The 26,364-nt window shown below is 49.8% G+C and overlaps 2 protein-coding genes across 3 annotated transcripts in view; one reads left to right on the forward strand and one right to left on the reverse strand.

The window, feature by feature from the left end:
* SVOP (SV2 related protein) overlaps positions 1–1,333 on the forward strand; it is a 59,451-nt gene extending 58,118 nt beyond the window's left edge. The window contains exon 15 of the mRNA XM_049619218.1: positions 985–1,333. Coding sequence (XP_049475175.1) covers positions 985–1,191 — 207 coding nt within the window. The 3' untranslated portion in view covers positions 1,192–1,333. The remainder of the gene's footprint in view (positions 1–984) is intronic.
* Positions 1,334–6,738: 5,405 nt separating this feature from the next.
* Positions 6,739–25,342, reverse strand: DAO (D-amino acid oxidase). Of its 2 annotated transcripts, XM_049619213.1 has the most exons (11): positions 24,539–25,342; positions 19,586–19,788; positions 16,944–17,058; positions 15,599–15,675; positions 13,779–13,844; positions 12,338–12,392; positions 11,053–11,157; positions 10,106–10,188; positions 9,087–9,204; positions 8,415–8,513; positions 6,739–7,173 (listed from the first exon to the last, which is right to left on the reverse strand). In XM_049619213.1, exons 2-11 carry the CDS (start codon positions 19,777–19,779, stop codon positions 7,042–7,044), a joined length of 1,044 nt encoding a protein of 347 aa, XP_049475170.1. In that variant the 5' UTR covers positions 19,780–19,788; positions 24,539–25,342; the 3' UTR covers positions 6,739–7,041. The 2 variants fall into 2 exon arrangements, with proteins under 2 accessions (XP_049475170.1, XP_049475169.1); XM_049619212.1 differs by lacking the exon at positions 24,539–25,342 and having other exon boundaries at positions 19,586–19,979.
* Between the last annotated feature and the right edge of the window lie 1,022 nt (positions 25,343–26,364).

Below are 26,364 nucleotides of genomic sequence, written 5' to 3' on the forward strand. Positions count from 1 at the left end.
CCCCCCCCCCAGAAAAGTCCTATTCATTAGACAGTTACCCCCTTTTTCCCCCTCTTCCCTTGCCGACTCCAAGGTGCATTTTTTTGAGTTTATTTATTTGGAGAGAGAGAGAGAGTGCAAGAGCAAGGGAAGGCCAGAGAGAGAGAGAGAGAGAGAGAGAGAGAGAGAGAGAGAATCCCAAGCAGGGTTTGCACTGTCAGCACAGAGCCTGATACGGGGCTCGAACCCACGGACCGTGAGATCGTGAGCTGAGCCGAAGTCGGAGCCTAACCGACTGAGCCACCCAGGGGCTCCCAAGGTGCATTTTTTTTTAAAAGGAAGCTCTACACCCAACACGGGGCTTGAACTCGTGACCCGAAGATTAAGAGTCGCGTGTTCTACCGACTGAGCCAGTCAGGTGCCCCTGTGTGTTGTCTGTATGTACCTATTCTGGATTTTTCACGTAAATAGAATTCCACCACGTGTTTCAGCCAAGTAGCTCTGTTCTGGGCTGTTGTGTCTGGCCATTGTATGTCCCCACTACCTACTGTTGGTTGGGAGCTGGCCACGCGCCTGCAGGGGACCGAGTCGCCTTGGGGTTTCCTCTCACTGGGAGGGGGTTACTGCCCTTACCCCTCTGGCAGATGAGCAAATGAGGCTGGGCTCTGCTGTTAATCTAGAAAGTCAGCAGAGCTCCTGCTCTGAGAGAGAGTGTCGTTTCAAGGAATACAGACCCTAGAGCCTGATGGGGATAGAGCTCAAATCCCAGCCCCGTCCTGAGTATCTGTGAGAACTCGAGTATGCCACTTACTTACCCCTCTTTGAGGCTCAGTTTTTCCCCTCTGCAAAATGGGGACACGTGCCTCGCTCTGTCATGAGGGCTCCATGGGATCAGTGCAGAGAGCGCTTACAAGGGGGCCTGGAGTCATCAGTACCTCCCGAAGGGTCGGTGGCATCTGTGACTCAGGAGGGACACCCTCACCGGCACGTGTCTCCCTCCCCCAGGTCATGCTGGAATCTTCCGTGTACCTGACGCTGGCAGTTTACAGTGGCTGCTGCCTCCTGGCCGCCCTGGCCTCCTGCTTTTTGCCCATCGAGACCAAAGGCCGCGGACTGCAGGAGTCCAGCCACCGGGAGTGGGGCCAGGAGATGGTCGGTCGAGGGGCGCACGGCACAGGCATCACCAGGTCGAACTCTGGCTCTCAGGAGTAGTGACCGATGCAGGGCTGAGCTGGTCTTTGGGGCTGTAGAAGGCAGGGGGCTGGTGGAACCCAGTTGGGGCACCGATCGTCACTGCCGACATCCAGAACTTACCCGGGGGGACAACCTGGACCAACAGGGTTTTGTGTCTTGACTCTGTTTGCTCATATTCATCGAGATCCACCTGGGAATGGGGAGGCATTTGCTCTGGGGGGTTCTCTGTGTGTGGGGGGGAGGTTTGTCAATAACCTGTGGACCTGCATGGGAAAACTGCCACGTGAGGAGTGGCCGGTGTCCCCGAAGGCCAACCGGGCGCCACCCGGAGTCAGCCAGTCGCACCCTTGGTGAACAATAGCCAACAAATCTCTGTAGATACAGTCCAGGCCCAGAGCCCCGTTAAGACCTGCCACCCAGGGAGTCAACACCTGCCATCCACCAACAGTACCTGTTCAGTAGGTTCTCCTACACCCCCAGCCCCAGGCTTTCTTCTCTGAAATCGTGGGTGACCCAGATGTGGCTTGAACAGCTTTTTCCTGGGTCTGAGAGATGCTCTCTCAGAAGGGGCTCCTCGGTTTGCCTCCCCATGGCCTGCCTAGTGGACACTCTGGCAGATGGACGTGCATTTGAACTTGAGCCACGTGTCCCCTCCTGGCCCCTCTGGGGCTGCTCTGGGCACATGACCAAGGGGACAGCTGGGCTTAACCCAGATGATACCCCCAGAAAGCTGTCGTCCTCTCCCGCCCCCAGGAATTGGGGACTGAGGCCAGAGGAGGTGAGGATAAAGCCCAAGGCCAAAGCAGGGGCCTCCCCTTCGGAAGCAACGAAGGCCATGCTGGGGGCTTCTTTTCTGACCCCTTCGTCGATCAGGCTGGTTGGTGACTCTTGGAGAAAGAAAACAGTTAACTCAGGTTTCCGTACTTTGGAGCTGGAGGGTGGGTACATGGCTAAATGGGCAGAAAATGAAGGGATGCTACATCACCCACTCACTCCCATTGGGATCAGGGAACCAGGAATCCTTCCTCCCTGGTTTCTTCCTTTCCGCTCTCAAGGGCTGGCTTGGTCTTTATATACAGGTAGCTCCTGGGGTCCCAGCCCTAGTTCTCTGCCACCAGTGGGGAGGAACGGGAGGGCCCAGACGTGTGACGTGTACATTTTCAAAGGAAGAGAAGAGCACTCGGTTGGGTTTGGGGTTGGCCTCTGGAGGAAGGGCTGACCCCGTGTCTCAGCAGACAGCATCCGCCTCCAGGATTTGGTTTACATGAGCCCCTTCCCCATCATGAGGGCAGGGAAGCCAGAGGAGGAGGGAGGAAGCTGCTGGATCCCATCAAAGGCCAGAGAAGACTGACCTTCTGCGTGGAGATGCCTGCTTGAAGCAAACATTTTGAGGAAACCAAATGTGTATGTTCATCTCTTATTAAAACATGTTGGTGATGGACATCGTAAGGGTCCAAGTTTGTCCATGTGTCATGATGTCCTAGTGACAGTTCACCTTAAGGACCTTGCCAACTTAGTCCATCCAGGGTCATCGCAGTGCTGTGGTACCATAATCTTTCCGATATGGTGGACAAGTTGCACAAGTTGGTGGCCAATGTCATGACTTTGAGTCTGATGGAGACAACACTCTCTTTTGATGGTGTGGAGGTCACAGTGGGTGACTTTTGCAAGCTCAGGTCGTGGGTCAATGGCAAACAATCCCATGGGCCTGAAATACAGACTGCAGCCCCCTTGGCCCGGCAGCCAGAGAGGAGGTGGCTTGGCCACCTTGGATCTATCCCTCCCAGACACCCACATTTCCTTAAACCATGGGTGGCTATGCCTTTAATTATTTCTGATCTGCTGAGCTCTCCTGGGTAACTCAGAACTTTTGCTTGTTTTTTTCTTTCTTTTCCTTCTTTCCCTTCTTTTCTTTTTTTTCCCTTCTTTCCCTCACTCCCTCCCTGCTGTCCAGAGACTGCCAGATGTCCCCTTACACTCACCCTCAAATAACCTGGAGGAGTCAGGGGCCAGGGTGGGGAAAGAGTGCTTGGTGGGCAGGAGTATTTTCCGGGCGCTGGGGCAAGGAGGCTTGCAGTTGAGGGCTTTCTCTTCTTGAGAAGATGAAATCTTAAAACTCTTTGCCTTCTAAATTGCCTGCCCTTAAAAAAGAGCTGCACAGGAGCTGTCCAAGCTTCTGAAATATACAAGGCCTTTAGCTGAAGACATTTGTATCTAACTTGGGATTATCCCAAAGCTCCTGCTTACATTAATGGAAATGTCCTCCCTTTCTCTTGGTGTTAGGAAAGATTTCAGAAAATGGCAAGAGATGTTCAATGTAGCTAAGGCTTTGTAATTTCTTTCTTTCCCTTATTCCGAGTAGTCTTAGAACCCAGAAGTGAGACGTGTTGGCAATGACATAAGAGTATCTTAGGGATGGACTTTGAAATGAATATAGATATTCATGATTTTTGACCAGTGTAAGTTACAGAGAGCCTTGAAGGATAAGATCAAGAGTCTCCCTTGGTTACTACTAGTAAACATCAAAGGTCTGGGATAACCTTGAGCTGCAAGCCGAAGTAAAACCAGTCGACAGTAGCTTACCCGTTTGAGTATCAGTTCTTCATTTAATGACAAGCCCAGGGTCAGGTGGTTCTAAGGAAGACTCAGCAGCTCAAAGATGTTATCAAGGACCCCACCTCTTTTTTGCTTCTCTTCTATGCCGTCCTCTGCCATTTGGCCATTTGACCCTATGCGTGAAACCTTAAGATCACAAGATGGCTGCCAAGGTGCCAGGCATCACATTTTTTTCAAAGGAGATAGAATGGGGAAGGAACAGTCACAGGAAGTTTTCTTTCTAAAAGGTCTGAGTCTAAAAAAGCATGTGTCTTCCTCCAGGGCTAGAGAAGGAAGGGCCTCCTTCCCATAGGATCGAGGGGTACACAGCTTCTTGAACACAAATTGGGGTTCTGTTAGCATGAAGAAGGAAGGATGGTGAGAGGGGGATGGTTGAGGGGAGCCTTGCCACGGAGTTCTCGGGGCCGTTTTCACTGCAAGGAATAGAAATCGGACCCAGCTTAATTCGAATGAAGAAACACAGCTTTATTGTAAGGCTGGGACCAGGAGTTAATTTCCTCCCGTGGCACCAGGGAACGTAAGTGAGTGGAACAGAGGTGTGCGGAGTCCACAGCAACATGCGTGTTAACTCTTGCGTCTGTCTCTTGTAACTGTATTATAGATCACGTCCTGGCATGTGGTCAGTGTGCGTGGAGTACCTACCATGCATCTGTCAGGCATGATACTCAATAGTGAGGATACAAAAAGGAATAAGACACGTCCTTACCTTCATGAACTCACGGCGCAGTGCGGGGAACAGGCACAAACAAGGTCATTGTGATACAGTGTGATGTGAACCCTACTGGAGGGATGCAGAGTGTAACAGGAGGCACACAGAATGCCAATCCTGAAGCCCCACGACATCCTGGAGCCCCTTCTCACTCTTCAAAGGTTCAGTGGTTTCAATCAGAGTTTAGTCACTGGGGGTACTTTGCTACATTCTGATTCTTTGACGTTTAAGCGTACAGACGCGTCACGAATAATCATTCTCGATTAATCAAGAATACTCGGTGATGAACCACTGCAAATCCCCCTGCCCCCATCAATGCCAGAGAACAGAGTGCTTTGCAGATTCAGCAATAAGAAAACAAAAATTCCACTCGCAATACCATCGAAAAGGATAAAACACTTAGGAATAAATTGCACAAAAGGAGTACAAGGCTTTTACAGACTGCAAAACGTTGCTTAAAGAAACCGAAGATCTGAAAAAATGGAGAAACGTTCCTTGTTCGTGGACTTAACAGTCGTCAAGTACGTAGGTACTCCCTAAATTGATCTATAAATACACAATCCCTATCAAAATCCCTGACTGGTTCTTCTTTTGCAGAAATTGGCAAGCTGGGTGTAGAATTCATATGAAACCGCAAAGGACTCAGAAGAGCCAAAAAAAAAAAAAAATCTTGAAAAAGATGAATAAATGTGGAAGACTCACACTTCCTAATTATAAAACTTCTTATAAAGCCTCAGTAATCAAGACAGTGGGCTACTATCATAAGGATACAGATACAGATCAATGGAGTCGAATTGAAGTTCCCCAAATTTACCCATATATTTATGATCACGATTGACTTTTTTTAAACGTTTCCTTCTTTACTTTTGAATGGGGGGAGGAGCAGAGGGAGAGAGAAGGAATCCCAAGCAGACTTCACACCGTTAGCGCAGAACCCGATGCGGGGCTTGATCCCATGGACTGAGCCCAAGTCAAGAGTCGGACGCTCAACCGAGTGAGCCACCCAGGCGCCGCTGTGGTCAATTGATTTTTGACAAAGGTACCAAGACAATTCAACGAGGAAAGCTAACACTCTCTAAATTCATCAATTCCTGGCCCGGGGTTCTCCTTTCTACCCCTTCCCAGCTGTTGACTGGGAATAACATGAATAACTTCTGCAAGAATTTAGCACTGACGCCCAGTTAGAATGCAATCAATTTTAGGTATAATAATAATGATTTATTCTTATTCTAGGATAGGAACTCTACCTTAGCTCTTGGATCCCTCACTCTGTTTAGCTCAGTGCCATCCCAAATCACGAAGACCCCACTGAGCATGGGAAGGAGAAGATGGTGATGGCATGGATGTAGACGCCATGGCACGGGCCAGTCAAGACCTCATCACAGCACTAAGGGGGCCACGGGTCCCAGATGCAGGAAGGCTTCCTCCAGGCTCTGGTCTCCCGCAAAAGCCCAGACAGATGCAAATTCTACCTCAGAGCCTGAGGCAGGTAATTAGGGACAGAGATGCTAAGGTGCCCTGTAGGTTCGTTAAAGGCTTTCAGAAACATCTGGAAGTCCATTTGTCATCTCAGAGGGGTGCCAGCCAGAAGAGAAGAAAGATATGAAATCTGCCCCCCCCCAACAAGGACTATGCGTGGTGAGTTCAGTTCTCTGTGAAGGGGTCCCTTGTGGGATGTTCCCTCCAGGGGCTCCTCCTCGGGGCTCACGGGGCCGTTCAGCAGGTTGCTGATGCTGTTGGGAATCCTGGATGTGGGACGGGTATCGTATGTGGCTAGTTCAATGCCTCACTTCTTCTGCCTCCCTATACTCCAGCTCTGCGTAGGACTTCCTGCAAGGAGATCTATTGCAGCCTTCCCTCAAGTGCGCTCCGTGGCATGGGTGCTCTGGGCAAAAAGGTTTCCGGAGCCAAATGCATTTAGGAAGGCTGGGTGAAGGAACATCAGATAGATGTCTTTGCTGCAGGACTTCCCAGAACCTTTGATATGTTAGTAATTTGTCGTCAGGTCACCCGACCTAACCTAAATGGTCCTCAATTTTCTGCTTGCCCCTTTCATTTCCCTTTTTAAAAAATGTTTATTTTTGAGAGAGAGAGAGAGAGAGCAGGGGAGGGGCGGGGGGGGGGGGTGCGGGCAGAGGATCAACAGTGGGCTTCGTGCTAACAGCACATAGCCTGGTGTGGGGCTCAAAACCATGAACTGTGAGATCATGACCTGAGCGGAAGTTGGATGCTGAGCCACCCAGGCCCTCCGCCCCTTCGATTTTCTGAGATTTCCTTTCTTCTAAGGACTTGCAGTATAATGGCCCCCAACTGCTCTTCAGACCGTCAGGCCCAGAGTGGGTGGAGAGACCCCAGTGATCAAAGGGAGCCCCAGATAGGGATGGACTCGCCTCCAGAAATGGGCCTTGTGATCTTCCTCTCCTCTGGTACTTCTTACAGAAAGGAGCCAGGGCTGAAGTGGAGAAGAGACAGCTTAGAGGGGGATACACTGGTTGGCCGAGGGGAGCGGGGAGTCCTTGGGGAGGTGGCGGTTACTGGTGTTTTCAGAGGTGAGGTGGCGGCATCTTGAGCAACTTCCTTTCTTCCAGAACTTTCCCAAAGAGCTTGGCTGCCTCCAGGGCACAGCCCCAGTGGATAGTGAGCCCGTAGCCTCCATGGCCATAGTTGTGGATGACCTGGGAGAGGTAAGAGAGACGGTAGCCCCGTGCATCCTGGAAGACTCGGGAGCTTCCTGCAGAGTTCTGGGTGAAGCCAGAGGGCGGCAGGGGGCCTCTCAGCTCCCTGGAGGGATGGTGGGGCCCCAGGAACACCAGTAAAGTGACTGGGGAACTGGAGGGTCGACATCCTAGGTTCTCTTTTGCTTAGGAGATGGACCTGCTTTAGGCACTCAGCACAGGAAATGTAGAATCGTCTAGAACTTGAGGTCAGGGATTCCCCTCTCCCAAATTGTTTGAAGTTCCCTACATCACCTTTCTCGTCCGCATCCTGCTCCGGAATGCCAAACCTCCTGTATTAATAGATAGACTCTTCTACCTATCTCGGGGGTTGGGGGAGGGGAAGATAAGTGGGGCCAACATATGGGTAGACTCTGGTTAGCATGCTAATTCATCCTAGGGACAGAGGCAAGACCCCTGGGGACTTTTTTAAAGCCAAAATCATTGGCAGGGAGTTTGACTCTATACGTGACGCTTTCCTCTGTATGTGTGCACATGTGCACGCAAGCACGCACACACACACACACACACACACACACATGCACAAAGGTGCACACCACATGCCCGCGATAAGGGAGGAAGGATGACCTATCTACCTAAGGGGGATTCTTTTCCTTTGGGGACCCCAGCTACTCAGGTCAGTTCCTTCAGCCCAGGACAACTTCTGCCGCCTCAATAAAGCCCAGTTCGTACCTCATAAGAGGGAACGTGAAAGAGGGACCCCAGAGAGATGATGGGGCAGCCACAAATGGGCATCTGAGAAACGGCGCTGGAGTCAAACTCAAACCACATCCCAGCCGTGCCCCGCACTAGCTGTCTGATTTAGGCAGATGACTCTACCTGCTAGACCCCCGATTTCCTCATCTGAAGCATGGGGGAAACAGTCCCTATCCCCAAGAGCTGTAGAGGAGATTCAGTAAGGTTGTTCGTGTCATGAACACAAAGCAGGCTCAGTAAGTACCCACTTCCCTTCTACTCGACCACGGGCTTTGACACCCTGAAGCACACCACCCTCTATGCAACCTTCGGCAGGTCCTTTCCCATCACTGAGCCTCAGTTTCTTTATAAAGGAGGGGATGTCAGCCAGTGTTGTTCTTTCCTGGCAGCAGGCTGTGTGGAGCCAGATGTCAGGCAAGACTGGAAATGCCAGAGCCCCCTTACGGGTAAGGGAGGCCCTTGCTTTCCTCATCAGGAGAGCATACCTCTGTGTTTGAAGATGCAAAACGAAGTTGTTCTCTTTCTAGCCGAATCTGGGGGCGTACTGGCCGGAGGCCAGTCAACTCAGCAACAATTTTTGCATCCTGGAAAAAAAAGTGTTAGTAATTCATCTCCAGATATTTTTTTTTTCCTGCTGCCATTTTTAGATGGTAGGGTTAGCTCTTGGAACCTCATTATCATCACCACCACCACCAGCCATCACCACGATGTCACGGGCCACCCCCTCCTCACCATCATTATCACCATCCTGAGCATATTCATTACCAGTCAATACCACCATCACTTCCGCCCCACCCTCGTCAATATCACGTTTGTCACTCCTACCATCAGGCAAATGTAAACACTGAGATCCCTACAAGGATACATCTGCTCCTTGTGAAGACAGACGAAGGTGGTTTTAGGGAAGACAGACCACTCTTTAGGGATCTGTCTTTAGGGAAGACAGACCCACAGAAGACAGCCACTCTTAGCCACAGACGGGTGTCAGCAGCTCACAGCAGGACTTCCTTGTACATTATCAAATTCTGGTGTCTTCCACGGTCCCTCGTTAGAAGAAGTTTGCCCAGTTATCCCAGTGGGAGGTATCTTCCCATACTCAAGGGGTCTCATGGTCGAGCTGCCCAGACCCGAGTCTGCCAGGACCCCTCCCACCTTACCTGCAGTGTGGGCTCCAGTCTGCAGCAGCCTTCCCAGATGGTGTTGTGGTCCTGGATGTTGTTTACCTCGCTCCAGTTCCCCAGCTGAAAGATGCCTCCAAGAGTCACTGCCTGGATCCTAGATAAAAGTGAAGGGCGTCAATGATGAGGGGAAATGAAGCCTTTGAGGTTAATGGGGGCCATGGGCACGCTCACCCTGACAACCATCTCTCCCTACATCCCCGCCGCCATCCACACCATCAACACCACTGCAATTGCCTCTGGCATCACCACCCACCAGCATCTCTGCCGTCACCACCAATGTCACTGTCAACATCGTCACCTCTTCCGGTGCACAACACGGTGACTATAGTTAGCGATCCCGTATTATAGACTTTAAAGTTGCTGAAAGAGTAAGCCATACACATTCTCACTACGCACAGGGAAGATGTAATTGTGGGACCTGATGGGCGTGTCAGCTAACCTTACCGAGGTAATCGTGTTGTAATACGTGCATATATCAAATCTTCGTGTACATCGTAAGCGTGCACAATATGTCAGTTATATCTTGATATCATCAAAAATACCAATCACTGCCATCATCACCGACCTCGTCATCGACACCACGCCCCCCCCATTAATGTCAGCGCCTGACCATCCTTGTCCCAGTCACCACCCCCAGGAAGTGGCTTCCCCATCAGTGACAACACAGCCACCATCGTCACCTCTCCCCTGAATGTCATCATCACCTTCGACCCATATCCCCTTTCCCAAAGGCTTCTCATTATTTCCAGTCACACCGCCTCCGGGGTCCCTGCCCTCACACCCACCACCTTCCTCTCCAGTATCGCCACGCCTGTCGTCCAAAAGCTTGTTCAAGATAGAGCCCAGTTAAGGCCGAGTCTTGCCTTCCCAGGGATTTAGTGGCTCGACTTCACTTAGAAAACACTGGGAGAAAAAGCTTTCAGGGACTTGGGGTGGGCAGCATAAAGAGGGCATGAAGGTGCCCCTTGTTCTGTCCTAAGACGTCAGATTCTTACCCTGGGATGATGTACGGGGACTTGTAGATGCCTTTCTCTGGGTCATGGGTGATAATGAAGTGCTTCATCCAAGGGGCATCCACCTGTTGATTGAGGACAGACAAGTCTCATCAGGGGAGCCGGATCACTGGGCTTCCCTGCCCTTTTCCTCTCTGTGCCCAGATGTTCTGACAAGGGTGGCGGAGCCGATTCCCAAGTCCACTCCTGACCCCTCTGCCCCGCCTCTGCGCCGACTTCCTTGCTCTTGCGGGAAGAGCCACCCCTGCTCCCTGAAATTTCACACATTCTCGCCTGCATGACCACAGAGAAGCCCAGCACACGTGTGCCGATACACGTACACATCAGCCCACATCAGGAACACATGTACACTCAACATGGGCGTGTGTACGCACCCACACCCACAAAAAGGCACGCTGCACGCATGTGCACACATACACAGTGAGAGGCAACGTGGATGATGTTGACACACACAGGCTCTGAAACCAGGTTGCCTGGGTTCCAATCCCAATCCCACAACTCTCCTCCGTGCCTCGTGTTTCCCCATCTGTAAAATAGCAATGGCCACGTGTAGACCCCATCTCAAAGGGTTCTGGTAAGCACTAAATTAAGAACACAATAAAGTGCTCAGGCCTGTACCTAATAACATTCCATAAACGTTTGCTCTTTTCATTATATTACAAGAATATCCAACTCCCGCGTATGTACAAACATTTACACCCATGCTTTGCCGTATTAAGGAACAACAACAACAACCAAAGGGAATGTTTGGAGGAATCATGTTTCTTGGTCCTTCTTGTTTCTTTAAGATGCCAGTTGCCTGAAATCTGCGAGGCTCCCCTAACAGATGTCCCCGATGCATCCTCTATCTTTGGAGAGGAAATAAGCAGGCAGCTACAATCTCTCTATGAAGAAAAGCAGGAAGTTCCATCCCTCATCTTCACACTCACCTTAATGATCTGTCCCCGGCCTGGCTGCAGCAGGGGGTCCGGTTGCAATGACCCAGCCCACACCCCGGTGCAGTTGATAATTACATCGGCACCTCCTCTTGCTACCTGGCAGCGATGAACAGAGCAGGTGGCGTGGGAAGGGGTGAGGCCCCTGGTACCGCTTACCCCCTCCTTCCCCCTGCCCTTTACCCTGCAGCTCCCTGCAGAAAAGCGGGGAGGGGGCTCAGTGAGGAATCCATGGAACTGCCTCCAAATCTCCACTCTGCCATTTCCCCGCTATGTGACCTCAGAAAGGTTCCATCACCACCTCAGGGCCCAGCTGCCTCCGCTGTAAAGCAGGGCCGGTAATATCTGTTCTTAGGCTGTGCGAGGATCCAACGTGACCCTGGATGTCAAAGTGCTTGGGAAGGGGTAACGTGGAAGGGGGGAACCTTCTTGGAACCTCCCAGAAGAAGTCAGGTGCAGAGAGAGTTCTCTTCTTCCTTCTGACTCCTTTTGATTTTCATTCTCTTGCCTCACACTCTGCTAAGGCACTTTCAGAAGGCATGTTGGAGGCCCTGGCTCTGTGCATGTGTGGGATACTTGACAGCTCAAGGATGTAACCTCATGGGCACCCAAACACCCAGCCCAGCCCCAGTGACTCCCTTCACAGGTTTGTCGTGGGACACACGCTTTGGAAGCACTGTTATTGTTCAAGAACCACTTTTTGCTACACTGGCCTGTGAACTCCTTGGGAATGAGTGCTGTTTCTAAGTCAACATGGATCCCAAGTGCCCAGTAGGGCTCGATCCGGAGGAGGTACTCATTATATGATGCTGGTAGCTGCAGGTGCTGAGCACAATTCTAGGTGCTAGGTTTGAGTGAAGTCATACAGCAAAGCTCCTGGCGCATAGCCAGTGCCTGATGAGGACAGCTGTTATTGATGGTGGTGTTACTCTGGAGCTGAGTCAGCTGAGAGCCTTGACTTTGCAGAAACATTAACCCTGATTTAGGTAGGAAGCAACCAAGTGAGGCAGCCAGCTCTCTGGGCCTAAAACCCTCCGTGGCTTAGAGGTAGATTAGCCTCCAATGGCCACCATAATCCCACTGTCCCTCTGTTCCTGCCACCAACATCAAGACAGAATGCTTGAGTCCTTCTGGGATTGAAGAAGGGCCTGGTGACTGGGACAGGCCTCAGGGGATCCCGGGCACCCAACAAGGAGCTCCCCAATCCAGCACCAGGAAGCAGAGGCCTCCCCTCCTCACCTCCCTCCCGTATCCAGCCCCTTCCAGCCCTGCAACTCACCTCCTCAAAAGACTCCACCTTCTTCTGGAAGAATTTCACTCCCCTCTCAGTTAACCTGGGTGATCAGACACATCAAAAAACCCAGGACTCAGCTATTTGTCCCATCTCTCCAAGAGGATGGCATGGGAGATGTCTCCCAAAGAACCTTCTGGGGACATTAGTCCCACAGGTTGCTCCTGGAGAACATGGCTGTGTTGTCAGGTCAGTTCATGAGCGCCTCGATAGACTGGTGGTCCATGAAATGTCCCTTGGGAAACCTGAGATGGTCCAAGCCCCTGGTCGGGCAGGTGGCGATGAAAGAAGGGCCTTGTTGAAGGTCGTACGGTGAGTCAATGATGGGATTGGGACGTAACGTGAGCCCAGGCGTGTTAGCTCAAAACTCATCCTACTACTACCATATTGCTTTATACCATTAAGGAGAGCGAGATGCGGGGTGGAAGCAGGGCATGAGGGGGAAGGTGGGCTGGGGACATCCACCCCTCCCTCAAAATGTCCCAGAGGGAAAAATATCTGTCAGTGTTAGAGACACGGTAGAAACATCAAAAGAACAGGAAGGAAATCCGGTGAAAAGTGAAGCATGACTTCAGGACTATTTTATCTACATAATTCCCTCAAGATAGAAAAAGTGGGAACTGACTGTCTAGGAAGAGGCTGGGCAGGAGTCAGAGGTATCCTAAGGTTAGGAGAGATAGCTACTTTTTTTTTTTTATTGCTTTTTAGTTGTTTCCAAACCTGGCTGATAATTAGGATCACACAAATTTCTAAGCCCCCACTCCAGAGGATCTGATTCAATAGATTTGAAGTGGGGTCCTGAAATCTATATCTTTTAAAAGCTCCCCAGGTCATTTGATAAATGCTCCCATCCATTCTAGATTTTTAAAAATCTTAACAAAGCAGTAATATATAGGAAATGTGGAATCTTCCTTAAGATGGCTACCAATATAAAAATGTCTCTCAAAGCTGGTGTTTGCTAATTTAGAACACTATAAGATTCCTGTTAACATCAGGAACAAGACAGGGACACCCACTATCCCCTGTGTTAGTTACCATTGTTCTGGAGGTACTGACCACAACAGTTAGACAAGAAAAAACATGAGGTATAAAAATAAAAGACAACTTATGTTTTGCGGGTGACGTAAATGTATCTGGAAACCTCAAGAGAGTCCATTAAAACTACTCCACAAACATTATGTATTTTGGGTGAGGTCAACAATAAATATCACATGTAAAGAGCTGCCCAGATGGTTCTGGTGCCCAGTCAGGTGTGGGAACCTTGGTTTTAGTGCACAAGAGTCATCAGAACCAAGGATAGCTCCCACCAAGTCTGAGTTTTCTTTAACATTTGGGGCTGGTCAATACAAAGACAAATCTCACGAACAGTTGTCTACCACACCCTGGTCCCTGTAAGGTGCTTTCCTAAAACTAAAGTTGAAATTCTCACCTTTCAGTCAGCCACTGTAGATACCTCCTCCCTTCCACAATCAGGCTTGTGTTGAACCAGCCGTAGCTAGAGTAAGAACAGGTAAGAGTGGGAATAAAGAATCAGAATCAGAGCTATGTTAGAAGCCCTTCAAATCGAGCTGGGAGCAGTCTCTTTTTTTGGGGGGGGGTGGGTGGCAAGGGTAGAGGCAGGACCACTGAGTGAAGTTCGAACAGGGACTGGTTTTCAGTGCAAGGAAAATTTTTCTATCAGAAAATCCATCCCACAGGTGTGTTGTTTTGAAGGGGCACATGAACTCCAATATTTATAGCAGCACTATCAACAATAGCCAAAGTATGGAGAGAGCCCAAATGTCCACTGACAGATGAACGGATAAAGAAGATGTGGGGTGTGTGTGTGTGTGTGTGTGTGTGTATGTATATATATATATGTATATATATATATGTGTGTATGTATATATATATATGTGTGTGTGTGTATATAATATATATATACTCCACTCCACAGTAATACTCCACAATACTCCACTGTGCATGTGTGTGTGTGTATATATATATATGTGTGTGTATATATATACATATATATGTGTGTGTGTATATATCACACACACATATATATATATATATACACACACATATATATATACACACACACACATGCACAGTGGAGTATTGTGGAGTATTACTCAGCAATCAAAAAGAATGAAATCTTGCCATTTGCAACAACATGGATGGAACTAGAGTGTATTAGGCTAAGTGAAATTAGTCAGAGAAAGACAAATATCATATGACTTCACTTATATGTGGAATTTAGGATACCAAACAGACGAACATAAGGGAAGGGAAGCAAAAATAATATAAAAGCAGGGAGGGGAACAAAACATAAGAGACTCTTAAATATAGACAACAAACGGTTGCTGGAGGGGTTATGGGTGGGGGGATGGGCTAAATGGGCAAGAGGCATTAAGGAAGACACTTGGGATGAGCATTGGGTGTTATATGTAGGGGATGAATCACTGGGCTTTACTCCTGAAATCATTATTGTACTATATGCTGACTAGCCTGGATGTAAATTAAAAAACAAAACAAAACAAAACAGGGGCGCCTGGGTGGGTCAGTCAGTTAAGCGTCCAACTTCTGCTCAGGTCATGATCTCGCGGTTTGTGGGTTTGAGCCCCGCCTTGGGCTCTGTGCTATCAGCTCGGAGCCTGGAGCCTGCTTTGGATTCTGGGTCTCCCTCTCTCTCTGGCCCTCCCCTATTCATGCTCTGTCTCTTTCTCTCAAATAAATAAATAAATATTTTAAAAATTAAAAAAAAAATAGATAAAAAATTTTTTAAAAACCCATCCCTGACATTAGAGTGTGCAAGTGGAGATTGGACATGCATTTTTAGAGGGGATTCAGGCATGGGGTGGGGTGAGGGGAGGACCAAAGAGACATTATGCTTCAAGGAAAAGAACAGAGGTGTTGGGGGTCACGCAGACTGGGTCGGAATCCCATTTTGGTCATTTGGCTGTGTGACCTTGGGAAGCCGCTTAGACTCTCTGAAGCTCCGTTTCCTCATCTAGAAAAGAGGGTGGCGATAGGGAGCTTCAGGGCTTCCGTTCTGTGACTCCATATCCTCCACCGCCCCAGCCCAGGGCCCCGTTGAGGGGGTGGCTTCTCCAATAGAGCTGGACAGAGCACCAGGAGTCCAAGGTGCCGGTGGCTCTTGGCCTGGGATGGGACAGGAAACTTGGTGTCTCCATCTCTCGCTGCCTCCTGGACGGATCCGTCTGAATCGTGGCACCGTAGCCCCTTCGCCCGTGACAATAACCTCACCTGTAATCAGGGAACATGTCCAGGTCTCTGGGAGTCAGCGTCCGAAATCCCAGAACTGTGTTCTTCCACGAGGGATCCTGCCGAGGAAGGAGAGAAGGAGGCACAGGGATGAGTGAAAGGCAATAAAAACGGTAACAAAACTTAAACGACGCATATACTGCGTGGAAGGTGCACTCCCAAGCATTTTGTTTATACCACTCCCTTTAACATCCCCAGCAATCCACGGAGGCAGATACTGTTCTCCTCTCCGTTTTCACAGATGGGCCAGTTGAGGCTTAAGGAGGTGAAGTAACTTGTCTAAAGTCACGCAGCTAATAAATGATTGACCTGAGGTTGGAACCAATAATACAGTTAGGCTCCAGAGTCCATGGTCTTAACCGTGACGCTATACAAAGGAAAGGGGAGCGTGAGGCTGAGGGAGGTGATAGGGTAAGAGTCAGAAATAAGAGAGAAAAAGAAGGTGACAGGGTTCCCAAGGGGTGAGAGTGCGAGGCAATAGGGAATAGGATCAGACAACTTGGTGGAGGCTTGGGCCTGACTACAGACCACCTTGAATTCTCTGAGACTCCATTTTCTTGTCCGTAAAATGGCGTCAGTAATCACGCTTGGTCCCACGGAAGGTAACAGACGACGCGGGTAATGCCCTTAGCTTGGTGCTAGCCATTGACTAAGCCTTAGAGAGCTGGCCTGGGGTTCCGGACATCCAGCCAGACTCCCCTCTTCCAGCAACCTGAGGACATCCCCCCAAGGCTGTGCCCTTCTTAGCACATCGGGCACCACGGGGGTCACAGAGGGCCTGGGTTCAAATCCCAGTTCTGCCACTTTGGTTCTCTGACTTTGAGCAAGTTACTGCTCCATTCCCCCGAGCCTCTATTTTCTCATCTGTGAAAAGAAGGCAGTGCTAGTGCTGACTTGCCGGTGGTAATGAGAATGAAACCAGTCACTAGTTGTAACGTAATTAGGACACGGCCTGGTACATAATATGCGCTTCAGAAGTTTGCACCACGCTGTTTTAATCTATCTTAGTGAAAAGTCCTGGGACCTCCAGGGACCCAGGAAGCCTTGCGGCTGCCACACAAAATCACCACCACTATGAGACGTGTCTGGGTTTGACTCAACCAGAGACCAGGTCCCCTACGTCATCAGAAAATTCTTTGGCCTCTGCCAACTTAATAGCCAAATTGGAACCAGAAATAACGTTAAAGCAAAAAGAGAATTTAAAGTAAACCTGATTTGAATGCAAGAGTTGGCTCACCTACAAGGCTCAAAGTAACTCCCTGACTCGGGTCCCCAGCCCTGGTCTGTGATCGAGGCTCTGCCCCACGGTCAAGGACTCCTCACTCACCGGAATAGCTTCATGGAAGAGGTTGTAGCCTGAGACTAGGGCCAGGCCCACGTTTGCGGCGTTGGGAGAATGGACGCGGCTCAGGAGATGGTCGAAGGTCTGCTGGTTCCAGTCCCTGGAAGGATCCCCCAGAGTCTTGGTCACCTAATACCCTGAGCTGGACAAGAAAACTCTGAGGCTTGGCTTGTGTGGGGTGATGCTCACGCTGGTGGAGATGTGTCCAAATCCAGAAATCTACCACGTCCATTTCAGCGGCCCAAATGCCTAAGGGGTTTTCCCCACCCCCGGACTTTCTAGTATTTCCCCATTCATAGGAAAGAGAAGGAAGGAACCATTTGGGGCCCACCTTGGGCCTGGGCTCCTGTAGCTGTGAGTTTAAAAGAAGGCTTTGGAGACGCCCAGGTGGCTCGGTCAGTTAAGCATCCGACTCTCGATCATGATCTCACGATTCCTGGGTTCGAGCCCCGTGTTGGGCTCCACACTGACTGTGTGGAGCCTGCTTGGGATTCTATCTCCCTCTCTCTCTGCTCCTCCCCTGCTCTCTCTCTAACTCACTCTCTCAAAATAAATAAACACTTAAATAATAATAATAAACGAAGGCTTTGACCTGCCTGAGGCCTTCGAGCCCCACAGTTCAGGCTCACTCTGAGCACCCCCCATGTAAATGCCGACAGTAGACTGTGGCTTGTGGCTCCCAGACATTTTCCTTCTCTTCTTCGTGGGCACAGAGCCCAGGTACATCTCCCGGACTCCCGTGCAGCCAGCGTGGCTGTGTGGCTGCGTTCTGGCCAATGGACTGCACGTGCGGTCCTTATGCTGCGCTCCTTCTGGAAGCACGGCGTACTGATATCAGAAGGCACAGCGGCCACGTCAGAAGCCGCAGAGAAGGACAGCAGAGCTATGAGATGCAAGGAGCCTGGGCCCCTGAATTGCCACCCACGGATCAGGAGCGTTGGTTTTGGAATTTATGGGAGAATGTAACTTCGGTCTGAGTTGTTAACGTACTTGTGGATTTCTGAAGCTGCCAGCAGTTTCTAAACAGACATAATAACCTTTGCAACGTCCTTGTTAAACCTGAGCATCCATCCACCCACTGACAAGTACTCCTGATCCAGAGGTTCCTCCAAAAGTTAAAAATAGAACCACCCTATGATCCAGTAATCACACTACTATTTCCCCAGAGACTACAAAAACACTAATTCGAATGGATACATGCGTCCTGATGTTCATGGCAGCATTATTTGCAATCGCCAAGATATGGAAGCAGTCCCAGTGCCCATCAGTTGATGAATGGACAAAGAAGATGTGGTCTATATATACACAATGGAATATTACTCCGCCATAAACGAGAACGGAGTCTTGCCGTTTGCGACGACACGGATGGAGCTAGAGAGTATTATGCTAAGTGAAATACATCAGAGAAAGACAAATACAATACGATTCCACTCACATGTGGAATTTACGAAACCAAACAAGTGAGCAAAGAGGGAAAAAGAGAGAGAGAGAGAGACAACCCAAAAAACAGACTCCTAACTGTAGAGATTACGCTGATAGTTGCCAGACAGGAGGGGTGGGTGGGGGGTGGGGGAAAGCCGTGATGGGGGTTAAGGACGGCTTGTTGTGACAGGGGCCACATATTGTATGAAAGTGTTGAATTACTATGTCGTACACCTGAAACTAATGTAACACTGCATTTTAACTACCTGGAATTAAAATAAAAACTAAAATAAAATATATAAAATAATATAATAATTATAAAAATTATTAATTACAATAATTTTAATTAATATAGTTTAATATAATATATTATATACATAATTTTAATTAATATAATTTTAATTATAATAAAAAATAAAATAAAAAAACCCGCTAAATAAAAATGACTAGTAAGTGTCACAATGGGCAAATTCAGGAGAAACAGATCTATAACCTATTAAATCTAGCTAAGAGACTATTAAAGATAGCAATTAGAAGAAGTTGAAAAGAATTGAAAGGCCCCCTTATGAATTTATATATGGAAGAAAATATGTCTCTGAGGGCAAAATTGTTCCCTACAGCACTCAACATCAAAAATTTTAGTGAATTTTGTCCTTTGTAATTATTGCTGGGATTTGAAGGCCCTGTTTTCTGTTAGCCACTGGGGAAATCAGATGAAAGTGACCTTTAAAAATTTTTTTAATGTTTTTTTTTGTTTTGTTTTTGAGACAGAGAGAGACAGAGCGTGAGCAGGGGAGGGGCAGAGAGAGAGAAAGAGACACAGAATACGAAGCAGGCTCCAGGCTCCGAGCCGTCAGCACAGAGCCCGACGCGGGGCTCGAACCCACGAACTGGGAGATCATGACCTGAGCCGAAGTCGGACGCTCAACCGACTGAGCCACCCAGGCAACCCTGGATGAAAATGACCTTTAAATAAATAATTATAAACTAGGGGGGAAAAAAAACCCAAAAGTATTCCTGATCACATGGATCATGTGAGGAATGGAGGAAATCCTCCATTGGGCACACAGTAGGGCTAAATGCTTATTAGTATTTTCTTCCAAGTCTTGACAAGGAGCTTGTTCTCGGTGATGGGAACCCGGAGCATCCCCTCATCAGAGTCAGCCCCTCCAGTCCCCGGACCAGTCTCTGGGACCCTCACTCACGCCTCCTGTGGGTTTCTGGGGTCCGAGAGGTAGGGCTGACAGAGGCCGGCCGCCACGTCGGTGTTGGTGAGCGGGGTGAAGCGATCTGCGTAGACCCTCATGTCCAGGGATGGCAGGACTGATCGGTAGCGCTCGTGGATGCAGAGGGCGGTGGACAGCCCGATGACACCCGCTCCGATCACTACCACGCGCATCGTGCCGGCCTGCGGGACGGAAGGGTTGAAGTGTGCCGTTACCGCCATCACCACTATCCCCTGAAAGCTTAGAAAGTGCCAGACACCGCCAAGCCCCTTCTGTACCTGACCCTCTTGATGACCCTCACGAACGGAAAAAAGTTGAAACACAGAGAGGCCAAGCAACTTGCCCCAGGTCACACAGCGGGGAAGGGATGCCGCTCTGGCTGGGGAGCCTCCCCGGATACCCTGCCCCAGCCCGGGAACATAAAAAGGACGGAGCAGAAGGCCTGGCTGCAGGCTGGGAGTCTAGCCATCAGGACAATGGGCTCTAGCTTCAAGTCTCGTACCTCAACTCTGCCACCTACTGGCCACTGACGATGAAATGAGACTACAACTTCTGATAAATGGGAAAAACAACCCCTACCTTGGACAGTACGTGGGAGATTTAACAAGATGGCCAATGTAAAAACCCTTAACACAGGGTCAGGTGCAAAAGTGGCTTTACTGACTTTTGTGGGACACCTACGGTGTGCCAGCCCCGGTACTAAATGCTTCCCATGCGTCATTTCTTCTAAGTCTCCCCACATTGTTCGGAGGCAGGGGCTGGTGTTATTGGCCTCGTTGGCCGGATGAGGAAAGGAGGCTCAGAGAGGTGCGGTAAGTTGCCTGAGGTCACACAGCCAGGAAGTGGTGCTGTTGGGATTCAATTTCGATCCAAGCACACTCGACATCGACTTCTGGCACACCCACCGGGCACCGAGCGGGCGGCTAGCGGGGTGTAATGTCTGGCTTTAGAACTCAGATCTTGCAGCACACACACTCAGTCAGGGCCGGCCCTGGGGGCTGGGCTGGCTGCGTCCTCAGAAGTTTAAAAGGCCCAGCAGCTTTTGACCTTGAAGCTGCTTGGGCCCAGCACAGCAGGGAAATACTGTGTCCGCTCCTGCTGGGGCAGAACAAGAGGGCTTTTTGTGCCCGGAAGGGCCAAGTTCAACTTTCCCTCCTCTACACTCACAGCCCTCCTCCCTCAGACCAAGCCTCCTGGCAACCCCGTGGCCCTGATCCGCAGGACATTCTCAATATGGCCTAGTTTTATAAAAGGGAAAAATGGCTCCAGCCCACAAAAACTGGACTCCGTCGGGGTTTCGGCAGCCAAGTTGGAGATAAAACCACAAAACGGAAAGGCATTGCTCCTCTGGGCCATTCCCCTTCCGGCTGCAAGGCTTGGTTACAGGGGCCGACCCTCTTGGGGATTCCTAGCCTCCTCCCACCCCTCCTCCCCCACACTTTGCCTCAGGAGATTCAATCTCCTCATCTTTAAAATAAGAGTCACCCTGACCTCGCCAGGTCATCCTGAAAATTAAACCACTAGCCTGGTGGAGGTTCCTAGTACGGCGCCTGGCACAGAGTAGGCCCTCAATACGTAGTGACCTCCTTCTGTCCCCCAGCGCCTTGTAAATAACAACAGAAAGAACACTGGGGGAAGGAGTAGAGGAAGAAGGGCGAATCAGATCTGGCTTTAGTTCTGACTCTCTGTGTGGCCTTGGCCAAGTTCCTTCCCCTCTCTGGGCCTTCTGACTCTCTCTGCAATAACTCCGTAGAGTTGACCACTTTTGTGCACTGACAATAAGAAGGCACAGCACAGGGGGGCGGCAGTAACAGCTCAGGCTGGGGGGCAGACGTACGAGGCTCACAGCCTGGCTCGGGCGCACCCCAGCTGTGTGGCCGTGGGCAAGTCGCTTAACTTAACTGAGCACAGGTGATCGAAGTCCCAGTTTCCCAGGACTGAGGGTATCCCCAGGATGTGGGCTTTGAATGCTAAAACCAGGAGAGTCCTGGGCCAGACCGGAATGAGTTGGTCACACTGACTTAAGTCTCTGTTTCCTCTTCTATAAACTGTTCAGGGTTCACAAAGCTCCCTGCTTATAGTCTCCCCACCAGAATATCAGCTCCGGGAGGGCGGGGACTTTTATCTACTGTTCTACCCACTGGGGGGCTCATAAAATGACAGCAGTGACTGTCACCCAGTTTACAGGTGAGGGAGCTGAGGCCAGAGAGAGCAAGGTAAATTATTTGAAATCATAACAAGAGTTGGAGGAAAGGTGGGGTGTGAACCCAGCTCTGCCTTTTCCAGGGCCTGTTTTTTTTTTTTTTTTTTTTCGTCATCTCATCACCTAGAAAACCAGCAAAGGCTGGAGGAAAAGAGGAGTTGCTTATATAATAGAAGTGGTAAAGGGGCGCCTGGGTGGCGCAGTCGGTTAAGCGTCCGACTTCAGCCAGGTCACCATCTCGCGGTCCGTGAGTTCGAGCCCCGCGTCAGGCTCTGGGCTGATGGCTCGGAGCCTGGAGCCTGTTTCCGATTCTGTGTCTCCCTCTCTCTCTCTGTCCCTCCCCCGTTCATGCTCTGTCTCTCTCTGTCCCAAAAATAAAAATAAAAAACGTTGAAAAAAAAATTAAAAAAAAAAAAATAGAAGTGGTAAAGCATGAGAAGGAGACTGTGAAAACCCCCCAGAGGTCTCTGGGCAAGGAGAAAGGCTTTGCACCAAAGCAGAGCTGGGATTCGGCGTGTCTCCTATAACCAGGCTATTCAGGTGTGTCAAAGCCTCTGGTTAGGAGCAGGGGCACACGCCCCAAAGAAGAGCATGAAGGGGCTCCTGGGTGGCTCAGTCAGTTAAGCTTCTGACTTCAGCTCATGTCACCATCTCACAGTTTGTGAGTTTGAGCCCCACATCCGGCCCTGTGCTGACGGCTCAGAGCCTGGAGCCTGCTTTGGATTCTGCGTCTCCCTCTCTCTCTGCCCCTCCCCTGCTTGCGTTCTGTCTCTGAAAAATAGATAAACATTCAAAAATTAAAAAAAAAAAAAAAAAAAAGCACGAGGGAGGCCCAGAGCAACGTCTCAAACCAAATGGCCAAGAGAAAGAGGGGTAAGTAACATTGTTGGGCTCAGTTTCTCCAGAGTGTCAAATTCTAAAAATGAGTTAGACATTGTTATACAGATGGGGAAAGGGAGGCGCGGAAACAGAGGAGAGACTCAACCAAAATGACACATTTGTGACAAAAGGGTTCGTGGGGGTCTTGGGGTGAAAAGAGCTGTTCGTGGGGGTCTTGGGGTGAAAAGAGCTCTGTAAAAGGCAAGAATAGGTCGAGTCAGGAAAAAACTGGCAACACAGAGATCACAACAAGAGCATGGCTGGCATGCGACTGTCACGGCGCTAAGAACTTCACACGCTGTATCTGTTTTCAGCTCCTAACAACCCTCAGGGTTATCCTTCTGCCCATTTGACAGATGAAGCAAGTAAGGCTCAGACACCCAGCTGGTGGGACGCAAAGCCCAGCGCAGCCTGACCCACACAAGTCCACGCCCCCGAGCACCAGGCACACTGGGCTGGCAAATCACACTATGTGGAAAATCTGAGGGCTAAGCAGGTGAGAAATAAACAGCCGATGTTTCAGGGTCCCGCACTGAAAAACAAAAAACGTAAACTAAAACGTTTGTCGGAATTTTTAGCGTGTCGCTGGCAGGCGTAGAATTGCAAAGGGAAAACGTGTTCCCGAAGCCAGTCCTCTTGAACTACGTGAATCCAATCTGATGCTGATTAGAGCCCCTGTGTGCCTGCGTGTGTGTGTGAAAGTGCAGGGTAAATGCAGGAGGTTCTCTTGAGAAGCAGGAGCTAGACTGCAGGATTTGACAGCCCCAGCGCCAGGTAAAATCAATAAAGCAAGTGGCTAATGAAGTTTTAGACTCACATGCACACAGCTCGATTACTAAGTCAACCATTTGCTCGTTGTTGCTCGTGTTTCTATTAGCACTGCCTTTCTCCAGGGTCTTGGGCCATCCCTTCAACCGATCATGCTTGGAGTGTGCATCCAGGAAGATGCTGAGCTTCTTACATCTATCTGTGTGTGTGTGTGTGTGTGTGTGTGTGTGTGTAATTATAACGTCTCCGTAAGTGTGCAGCAGGAAGGGAATTTTGGGTCTCTGCCGCTCACCACATACATGTAGATTTAGTACCGACATCCTTTTACTTAATCCTCTCAACTGGGAGGTTCTACAGACACGGGACTGAGGTTCAGGGAGAGGAAGTCACTCTCCCAGCGTCACGCGAACAGTGTGGGACAGCGCTGGGACCTGGAGCCTGTTCTAGCTGAGTTTTCTCTGCCATGCGGTATAACTATTAGGGAGCAGGCAGGAAGTTAGCACCTGACGCTTTCTGCTTGTTTTTCAGTCTTGGTACGTGTTGGCTTATAACCCTCCTTGTCCCTAGAAAGGAATTTGGGCCAGCTTGGGCCTTTGATTGCTATTTGCATCTACCAAAAAAAAAAAAAAAAAAAAAGGAAAGACTTCTAAAACAAATCAACAAGTCACAGACAAGGTATCTGAATAAACATAATCGGGTTGTGCCCTATGGCTACTTCTTAGGAAGCTGACATTTTCACAACTGATCTTGAAAATGGAATGGATTCTATAAATGCTTGATAACCAGGCTATCGGCTCCCTGCCCCCAAATAATAATTACCGTTTATTGAGTACCTGCTATGTGCCCAGTCCATGCTCAGTACGTTCTGTTCATCACCTCTTTTGATACTCAAGTTAACCCCGTAAGAGGTGATTATGATCCCTGTCTTCCAGATGAGGAAAAGGAAGCCTGGAGAGGCGACGGCACCTGCCTGCGTTCCTGCCTTGGCTCCAGGGCTGTTACCTGCCTTGGGCTCTAATGTGGAGCCTTCTCCTTAACGCCCGGAGGACCTTGGGTCCTGGTGCACTGCCGCCCCCACTCACCTGGATTGCCAAACTTCTGAAGAAAGGAGACAGCTGGGCGCAGGATTTTACCTCCTGAGAGGAGTCTCCTGATTCTGAGGCGTCCTGTCCTCAGCCCTCTGCCCGCCAACGGGGACTGAAGCTCAGGGTCAAAGTCTGGACTTGTGGACAGGACACAGCGAGGGGTAGGGCTTGGCGCTGTTGCTTCTCACAGGCTGGGAGACTCCCCTCCCCTCCCCTCCTTCTGGTCCCTGAAAAGTTGCCTGACTTTTCTGGCCGATCCCAAGCCCCTGCGGACAGCCCTCGGTGGGGAGGGAGGGCGGCAGGGCTGATGGGGACAAGGAGGTCTGTCTCCTGGGCCAGCTGGAGACGATCCTCTTTCTTCCCTCTTCCTGCTGCCACCCTGGGGGAGGGGAAGGTTGTTCCCTGAGCCGCTGTGGGCCTGGTCAGCCTGGGAGCCCTGCGGGGGAGGCCAGAGATACGGGACAGGGGCTCCAGGGGCCAGCCGGCCAGCCTAATGCCATTCTGGAATGCTGGGTGCATGAGGCCAAGGAGAGACTCAAGGCAACGCCTGTTTGGGTGGCTCTTTGTTCCCGTATCCCAGAGACACGGGCGGCAGGACTCCAGGTCCCTCCTCTGCCAGGGCTAGACCTGGAGCTGCAGTTACTGGAACCAAAAAATCATCAGGCGCCTCACTATGTGGATGGGGAAACTGAGGCCCTGAGAGAGGGACTAGCCACCCCTGAGTAAGGCATCCTTTGGGTCAGCTTTGAAGATCCAACCTCCCCTTCCCTATCTTGCATCAAATGAAACAGTTTGGATAGGGGGCGCCTGGATGACTCAGTCGTTGAGCGTGGGGCTTGGGCTCAGGTCATGATCTCACAGTTTGTGAGTTCGAACCCCACATTGGGCTCACTGCTGTCAGCATGAAGCTTATTTCTGATTCTCTGTCTCCCTCTCTCTTTGCACTCCCCATCCCGCTCAAAAATAAATAAACATTTTTTTAAAAGTTTGGATAAAATAAGAAAATGCATATATTTAGTGCGTGGGGTGTTTTTTTTAGTAATAATTTTTAAAAGGATGGGGTGAACTCCACCCTTTATATACTTTAACTTCTTTTGAATTTTTTAAATCATCTTCATGCTTCACTTTTATATCACATGACCTTGTCCCCCAAGTCCATGGCAATATTTATTTATTTTTTAATGTTTATTTTATTTTTGAGGGGGAGGAGGGGCAGAGAGAAAGAGGGAGAGAGAGAATCCCAAGCAGGCTCCACGCTGTCAGCACAGAACCCAGTGGGGGGCTCGAACTTGTGAACCATGAGATCATGACCTGCGCCAAAGTTGGACACTCAACCGACTGAGCCACCCAGGTGCCCCGTTGAGAAACTATTCTGAATACACAAAGTTTGCTGATCATAATGACAGAAGGTCCCCAAAAAGCCCTGAAGGACCTTTGGAAGCAATTTCTGTATATTTGGGTGGAGTTGTAGGAGTCAAAGATCCTTCTGTTCCCGTGGCTGGTTGATAAACAGCATGGCTCCTTGGAGCTCTGAAATACACTTGGTTAGGGCAAAAGGATCATTCACCGGGAGAATTCCCTGCAGGAGGCAGAATTCTGGGTGCGGCAGGTAAAGTTATAGAATAACGAGTCAACGCGCGCCTACTCTCCTTCAGATAAAAGCAGTTTTATTATAACTTTTCAAAGTGTTAAGGTAATCATAACCCCTGTAAATGTGTACAACACAGGAGGTAGAAAGATGAAAGTACTCATCCTGCAGCCAATCCTACCACCAGGAAATAGGGGCTGTTAACATTGGGTGAATATCCCAGAGACAAAATGGG

This window comes from Panthera uncia, assembly GCF_023721935.1.
Source record: "Panthera uncia isolate 11264 chromosome D3 unlocalized genomic scaffold, Puncia_PCG_1.0 HiC_scaffold_8, whole genome shotgun sequence".
Classification (NCBI taxonomy): domain Eukaryota; kingdom Metazoa; phylum Chordata; class Mammalia; order Carnivora; family Felidae; genus Panthera; species Panthera uncia.

What these genes read in the sequence shown, in the direction of transcription:
- DAO (XM_049619212.1), bottom strand. Translation starts at nt 19,827, where the DNA reads ATGGCGGTAACGGCACACTTCAACCCTTCCGTCCCGCAGGCCGGCACG. An exon ending in CCCAGAAACCCACAGGAGGC is followed by an intron (nt 17,059 to 19,585) that starts GTGAGTGAGGGT and finishes GGATCCTTCCAG; the next exon opens with GGACTGGAACCAGCAGACCT. An exon ending in GACTGGAGCCCACACTGCAG is followed by an intron (nt 8,514 to 9,086) that starts GTAAGGTGGGAG and finishes TTTTTTTTCCAG; the next exon opens with GATGCAAAAATTGTTGCTGA.